The sequence below is a fragment of the Pyrgilauda ruficollis genome, unplaced genomic scaffold, assembly GCF_017590135.1.
Source record: "Pyrgilauda ruficollis isolate IOZ18807 unplaced genomic scaffold, ASM1759013v1 scaffold233, whole genome shotgun sequence".
NCBI classification, from domain to species: domain Eukaryota; kingdom Metazoa; phylum Chordata; class Aves; order Passeriformes; family Passeridae; genus Pyrgilauda; species Pyrgilauda ruficollis.
Genome location: NW_024522873.1, coordinates 132,726 through 140,126, shown reverse-complemented (window position 1 = coordinate 140,126; position 7,401 = coordinate 132,726). Strand labels below are relative to the sequence as shown.

General features: G+C 50.7%; 1 protein-coding gene across 1 annotated transcript in view; it reads left to right on the top strand.

Moving 5' to 3' along the window:
- The first annotated feature begins 2,136 nt into the window (after positions 1–2,136).
- The window catches only part of LHX8 (LIM homeobox 8), an 11,002-nt gene continuing 5,737 nt past the window's right edge, over positions 2,137–7,401 (top strand). Inside the window, exons 1-4 of the mRNA XM_041469432.1 lie at positions 2,137–2,280; positions 2,494–2,652; positions 5,400–5,521; positions 6,923–7,143. Coding sequence (XP_041325366.1) covers positions 2,200–2,280; positions 2,494–2,652; positions 5,400–5,521; positions 6,923–7,143 — 583 coding nt within the window. The 5' untranslated portion in view covers positions 2,137–2,199. The remainder of the gene's footprint in view (positions 2,281–2,493; positions 2,653–5,399; positions 5,522–6,922; positions 7,144–7,401) is intronic.

The following is a 7,401-nucleotide window of genomic DNA, read 5'->3' as shown; positions in this document are numbered from 1 at the left end:
CGTACGAAACATGGAGATCCCCCGCACGCTGGTTTTCCTCCAACACCGCAGTATGAATTACCGCTGCTCGTAATCTCACGATCGCCGCGGGAAACAACGCGCAGATTGACTTTGTTGACTCCTACCGCTGTATTTCCAGAGAGAAAAGGCGCATAGGAAGGGGGTTGTTTCATAGAAATCAAACCCGCAGCCCTTCTCGGAGAGAGCACCAACCTCATTAATTATCTCGTTGAAGGCGCAGGAAAAGCAAAGAAGATCAACAGCCTTGACACTGCTCCCAGCCGTGCCCGATCCGCCGCGACCGGGCTCACCACGGGCTCTCATCACGGTGGCCCGACCCCGCCGCAACGCATCCCTCGGAGCCCCCCGCCAGGTGCTCATTTTCTGTCGTGCTACCTGCGACAGACGACAGTAGTGCTGTCGTGTCTCTGTCAGCCACGGATGGGGAGATCCGCGTGGGGGGCAGGATGGGGGCTCGGCAGGATCCGCGCTGGTCCTGCTCCGAGCCGAACGCTCCGCTCCGCCCCGCCGCGACCCGCGGGGCCGCTGGCGCCCCGACCTGCACTGCTGCGGACAGGGAGCAGAGCCCAAGGGGGAACCCTGCTGCGGGGGGGCCCTTGAGCGAGGTGCTGTTTCCGGACACTCTGCGGGGTCGCAGCCCGTCGCCTGCGGGGCGGGTGCTCTGGCTGGATCGGGGGCCGCAATTGGGTCGGAGTTTGAGCGAGCACACCCCGGGCCCTCGGGGGAGATGCCAGAAAGCCGGCTCAGGGTCAGCGTAGGTGTTGGTCAGGGCTGGTCCGGCGCTCCCAGGGGCCGGCTCTGTCCGTGCTCCCTGCCGGCCCTCGGTGCTCCGGCCGCCCGGCCGGGCGTCAGTCGCTCTGCGCCGAGCCTCGTCACGGCCATCGCGAACCCCAAAGTCCTGCTTGCCTCGCTGAGGCAGCGGTGTCAGGGACACCGAGACTGGATGTCAGCGAGATTCTGCCCACGGTTAGATCGGTTAAAACCGCTGGACAAACGAGTAATTGACAGGACGTCCCGGCTTTACCGGGATTCGGCACAGCTGAGCTACAGTTCCGCAAGATCGGGTCCCGGGATTTGAAACAACGATCATCTTTTTTAGAGGGAGAGCAGTACGGGGCTTCTCCTTTCACACAGCTCCTCAAACGCAGAATTCCCTTTTATCAAATCCATCATGTTTATAAACGCAGGGGTAATTCTCTCAGGTCACCTTACTGAGGCTCAACAGCACGTCCTGCATCCGTGGTGGGGCGAGGCTGAACCACAGAGGTGAGGGGAAAGATGGAAACTAAACGACAAGTTTAATTAAAAGCAGCTGGCTGGTTAAACGCGTGCCTAGAAGCAGATACCCTGTTATTTATCTCACCTAAGAAGGACAAGCTACTGCTTTATTTTTCTCTAATGTTCCGAGAGCCGCCCGATGGCCCTTGGTGTGAGGGAACTCTCCGGAAAAGATTTGTGATCGTGGAGAAAGGGTGCCCGTAATCCACAGCCTCTCCACGGAGAGACGCCGGCTGGTTCCGCAGGTAGTGAGGGACAGTCGGCCTTCGCACCCTCTGTTCGCGGTGCCACCGGGCCACCGGTGTTAATCAGCAGCACCTGTAGGAGCTTAGAGCCGGAGGAGGGCTTCCACAGCTCAGGTGCTTCTATTTTAGCTAAATGAGAAAGGTTTTATTATGGGAGGCGCAAGCAGGAGGTGAGGTAGTGAGACAGATGGAGGAGCTGTGAGTTTAAGCTACAGGATTCGTTTGGGCTTTGGGATTTAAGAGTGTGGAAAAATTGCTCACACTGGCTCTTGCTTTCCTCCGTGTCTGTTTTCTTCGCTGATAGGGAGATGTAACTGGAACGTGTGCTTAGACTGGGGTGATGGGGGAAGTTGTGGCAAAAGATTAAGAAAAGTGAGGGGGTTCTCAGGGGGGTTGTTTTTTGTTGTTGTTGTTGTTGATGTTGGGGGGGTTCCGTGCCTCCTCCCCTCACTAAATCCGCACGGGCTCGCTAGTGGAGATAACGGCCCCGCCGCGCCGGAAGGCGGGTTCTGTGCAGGAGGTGAGGCCAGCGGGGCAGGTCCACCCACTTGAAAACAAAACTTTTTTCCTGCAGGCGCTGAGAGCAGAGACCGGCGCGGGGTCCCCGGAGCCGGCTCGCCGCCCGCCGGGGGCTGGTATGTGGTAGGGTAGGGCCATGTATTGGAAGAGTGACCCGATGTTCGTCTGCAGGCTGGAGGACAAGGACTTGCCCGCGCTCGGGGGCCCGGCGGAGAAGGTGCGCGGGCGGGGGGGCGGCGGGGCTCGGGCCCCTGGTGCGGCTCGGCGGGTCTGGTGGCCTCGGCCGTGGCGCTCCCGCCGAGTCCCGTGGACGCCGCGGCCGCCACCAGGGTCCTGGCGAGACCCACAGGCGTCGGTGGGCCAGACCGGGCCGGCGCGGGGCTCCTGGGCGCGGTGGGGCGCTGACCGTGGTCTCCCCGCGCTCCCGCAGGCCAGCCCCGCAGCAGCTGACGAGGACTCCTGCTCTTCCTCCGCTGCTCTGTCGCCCTCCTCATCGCCGCGGTCCATGGCCTCAGGCTCAGGCTGCACCCCCGGCAAGTGCGTGTGCAGCAGCTGCGGCCTGGAGATTGTGGACAAGTACCTGCTCAAGGTAAGGACGCCCGACCCGGAGCCCCCTTCGTCTGGCGACTTCCCCCACCGCTGAAGCCGGAGGGCGGCCCGCTTAAGCAGCGCCGAGCCGGGCCGCCGGCAGTGCCCGGAGAGCCTCGGGGAACCAGGCCCGGTGGGATCCGAGGGTACAGCCCTCCGGGTCGCCCTATCGCTACGGCTCAGCCCTCCCCTCCACGGACGACGCGGAGCTGCCGCGGACACGGGTGTGCGGAGTGCCAGCGCGTTTGTTCGCGGGGTTCGGGCCAGAGAGGGGACCCTAGCTACTGTCGGTGTTTCGGGTGACGCTGCTTGCGCTCGGCTGTGTGTTTCTGACGCACCGGGAGAAGCGGGGAAGCGAATGGGAACGGGGGTCCCGGCCGCGGCGCCCCCCGCACTCTCTCGGTAGGACGGCGGCGGCGCGACCTGTATTTTACTGAAGTAGGTCTGGGGGGAGCGTCGTAAGTCTCAAAGCCAAAACTGCCTCTTGAGAAATGGAATAAATTATTCCTGCAAAAGGTGGTTAAATAACCTGTTTGAAGGAAACGACCTGCGTGCGTGCAGAGCAGTTCTCTTGTCTTAGCAATCAGAACCGAGTAAGATAATTTAAAAACAAATAAAACCAAGTGGCTTTAAACATGAAGTGTTACTGTGTGGGGAGGTGTGAGGGGGAAGTTTATTTGCCCTTCGTATTATAGCCGTTAAAATTATTCTGGGTCAGATTTTTTGCCGTCCTTCCTTTCAAAATTGAGAATTACAATCATGGCAGAAGTCAGTTGATTCCATCAATCTTAAACAAAGTTGTTGTATAGTTGCAAAGTGATGGTGGGTGACATCCCTGGAAGCACATCTGTGGTGTTATTAAATCATCCGGTTAGGTCTTGGTTGAGGTGGGAAGGTCTAAGAAAAATGCCTGCGGGGGCTAGTGCTCACTTAAAATGGGGCTGGCGCAGGAGCTGCCACGCACCCCTGGTTCGGGTGACCCGTCCCTGTTGCAGTAGCTTGGGCTGGCACAGAACAGGCGGGTGGACAAGGAACGAAACTGACTTGAACTAAATTCAGTTCTGTTAACTCCCGTGACGTTTTGGCAGCTCATTTATAGCTTACTGATCACTGCTGTCTCCTATCTGAGCAACCAGGATAACGGGACTTGGAGCAAAAGACCTCTAAATTATTTAGCCTTGAGTTGAAATTAGCTGTTACTGCTTCTTGTGTCGGCAGAGAGGGATCGATGCTGGTATGCTACTGCCCAGCAGCAGCAGCACTCCTTTCAACTTCATCCCTGTCAACTGACAAGTAGGAACACGGAGAAATGGCATTAAATGGGACAACCACGGAAGCTGATGGTGTCCCGCTCTTTGGAATAGTGTTGGTCTCTGAAGAAGAGGTAGTTGGCTCTGAGTGTCTGGGATGTCAGCTCACGTTGCACAGAGCTGCGTGCCGGGGCTTGGTGCGGACCTAGCGAGGCCCGGGGAGCCCTGGCACGGCAGGACTGGCTGCAGGGCAGGCTCAGCCTGGCTCGGCGCTGCCTCTCCACTCTGTGCCCTTTCTGAGAGATGGTTGGGAGGGTGAGTTTGGTGACACTATCAACTGCTATCAACAGTTTCATATACTGTGGTGTAAACTTGTCAGCATATGGGAAGGTAGCTGCCGATAAGGGTTAGGAAAGCATTGGGCAAACTGCAATATTACAGCCTGAAGAATGACTAAAATGGGTGATCCCAGCATGGGCGTTGGAGTCCATGCCTTGCCTTCTCTGAGATTTGTCTTACCATGCTCTGATGAAAGGCATATTCCGGATTACATCAAATCTGCTTTTCCATAGGGAATATATGGGCTGTTTGGTATGAGATGAGAAACTGGCTCAGTGGAAAAAAAATCTGAACTTAATCATTCACTTCAGAATTCCTCCTATACAGTATGGGATTATCCAGAGGGTTATTACTTAATTTTTGTGGTCACTGGGAGTCTTGGGTCATCAAATGATTTATTTAGGTAATGCACAATGACTGCGCAAATAAGAATTCCTTTTATAGGAAAGCAGAAATTAAAATAATTGCTCTCATTTTATTTGTTTTATATGCCACAAAATTATATGTAAATTTTCAAAAATGCTGATTTCTACTGCATTCCATGACTATGTTTAGTTTTGCTATGGGCATATTAAAGAAATATCGAACTTGCTATTAAAACTCCTGCTGCTGTTTTGAAACTCACATGCCGTTCACCAATTGTGCTTTAACAGAAACGTGGCGAATGGAGGAGTGGTTGATGGTGTATTTCTGTCTGATCTTTTTTCCCTTCAATACTCATGTTTTAAATTTTTAAGTAACTTTGCAACGTTTGTTTTTTGTTAGGCAGGAATTTATGCAGACTAGGAAATAGAAGTGTGCAAGTTTGTTTCCTTCCCAAGGTCACATAAGGCCAAAACTTGTTCCCTTACTCTAATGCTATGAGAACAGAACTGGGCACAAAACACCTGCATGGAACTTGTATCTCTTGCTTCCTCTTCTGCTGCTTTTAATTACAAACCCATGAAAGCTTACTCTGAAGACTTGAATCAAATTAGTTTACCATCAATATACATGCAGTTCTATAAGGAAAACGTTTTGCATCCAAGATAATTTTTCAGTGAATCATGGTGCATAAAACTTTTTATAATTTCTGGGAAAAAAAACAGGGTTTGTAAATATAAAATGCAATATTGGAAGTGCAGGTACTGAGGGGTGTTTTGTTGTTGGATTTTTGCAGGTAAATGACCTCTGCTGGCATGTGCGCTGCCTCTCATGCAGCGTTTGCAGAACGTCCCTGGGAAGGCACACCAGCTGCTACATCAAAGATAAAGATATCTTCTGCAAACTTGATTATTTCAGGTATATCATCCAGGAATATAATTTATCAGATAACTTGTTATATTTGCTTGTTGCTTTTCACATCAGCCACAACTGAAATTCATTTGAGGCTTTTTCTTTTTCATTTGCTAGGTTTATTTTCAGCAGTTTAAACTCTGACTTTTCTTGAGGAGGGACCTGGGGAACCCTAAGTCTGTGTAATGTGACTGCCTGCTAAGTCTCCAATCTGCCCTTCCCCTTTTGCACATAGCTGCTGTGTTTATATCATCACTTACTCATGTATGCACTGAGGGGAAAAAAATGTCAGAGTCCCTGCCACAGTATGGTTGTAAAGCTATTGTATGTGCAAAGAATCATCCTTGGATAATGTTGGCTGAGAATGCAATGTAAAATTGAGATGATCTGTTTGGAGCAGTGCTTCACTGGTGTGAGGCTTAAGGCATCACAAGGAGCTACAAAATCAACCCAGAATAAATCCTATTATATTTAAAAGAAGCTTTCAGCAGTTATACCTTTCTGTGATCAGTTTGATTTAGAATGTGATTCTTTCAATATTACAGGCTAATCTTGCAAGGAAGAATATTATTTGTGTTGGCAATGTAGTATTCAGGATGCAGAGTCTTTGATCCAGAAAGCAGCAAAAATTGCTGCTGTTAATTTTAATGCAATTGCTACTACTTCTCTAGTTTGATTGCTAGACCAAACTATTTCTGGGTTTCTCAGTTGTGCAGTAAATAGATTACATCCAGCTAATCAAGTTTGACAGATAGTGGGAGGGGACAAGTTGAGTGCTGTAAACTTCTGAAAAAAACTAGATTTTGTGGGACTTGAAAAAAATTTGGGTCTTATCTAAATAATCAGCATATTTTGGTGGCTACTTTCCTCTTCAAAGAGAAATTTTCTAGTGTAATAATGCAGATTTTTTGGTTTAATTAAAGTCATACTGTGATGCGAATTGAGGAAATAACTATGAAGATGCAGGTTTTCGCCTTCTGCTGAAGATGCTGAAAGATTAGTAAAGGGGCAATCTAGCTAAATCTATTAGTTCAGACTACCACTAGAGTAATGTGAAATACATTTGAAAAATTGGAAGAAGTTTGAACAATCTGCTGTTTCCATCTTTCAGATTTTGAGTAATTATCTTTACAAAAGGAATGATGAGGAGCTATGAATTCATGTAGCAGTTAAAATGCTTTAGTTTTGCTCTTTGCCTTCTGACAATACTAACCTCTGTCTTTCAGTAGCGTCTTGTCTTAAGCTATCATATAGAAACTTGCTGATTTTCTTTGCTTTGCAACGCCAACGCAGCCATGCCGGGGGCTTCAGCTGCACTGCCACAACCCGGTGGCCCCTAATCCCGCCGGAGCCTGGCTCTGCCCGCCGCGGTGTCTAAGCTGGCCCCGGTGGCCGCTCTCGTTGCAGGCGCTACGGCACTCGCTGCTCCCGCTGCGGGCGGCACATCCACTCCACCGACTGGGTCCGGCGGGCGAAGGGCAACGTGTACCACCTGGCGTGCTTCGCCTGCTTCTCCTGCAAAAGGCAGCTCTCCACCGGAGAGGAGTTCGCTCTGGTCGAGGAGAAAGTCCTCTGCAGAGTGCATTACGACTGCATGTTGGACAATTTGAAAAGAGAAGTGGAAAATGGTAACATACTGCTTGTGTTAAGAGCTATGTTTGTGGTTCCGATTTAACTAAATTGCTGAGGTTTATTTCATTTTCCATACTTGAGACGTAATTGACTGGTTTTACTAAGACTGGAAGCACAGGTACTTGAATTAAAGTAATGGTAAATTATTTCACATTCGGGAGATTTTATTTGTTTTGGTTTTGCTGTTTTCGGTTGGGGTTTTTTGTCTTTTTTTTTTTTTTTTTTTTTTTCGCGGGGGGGGGGGGTGGTGTTTT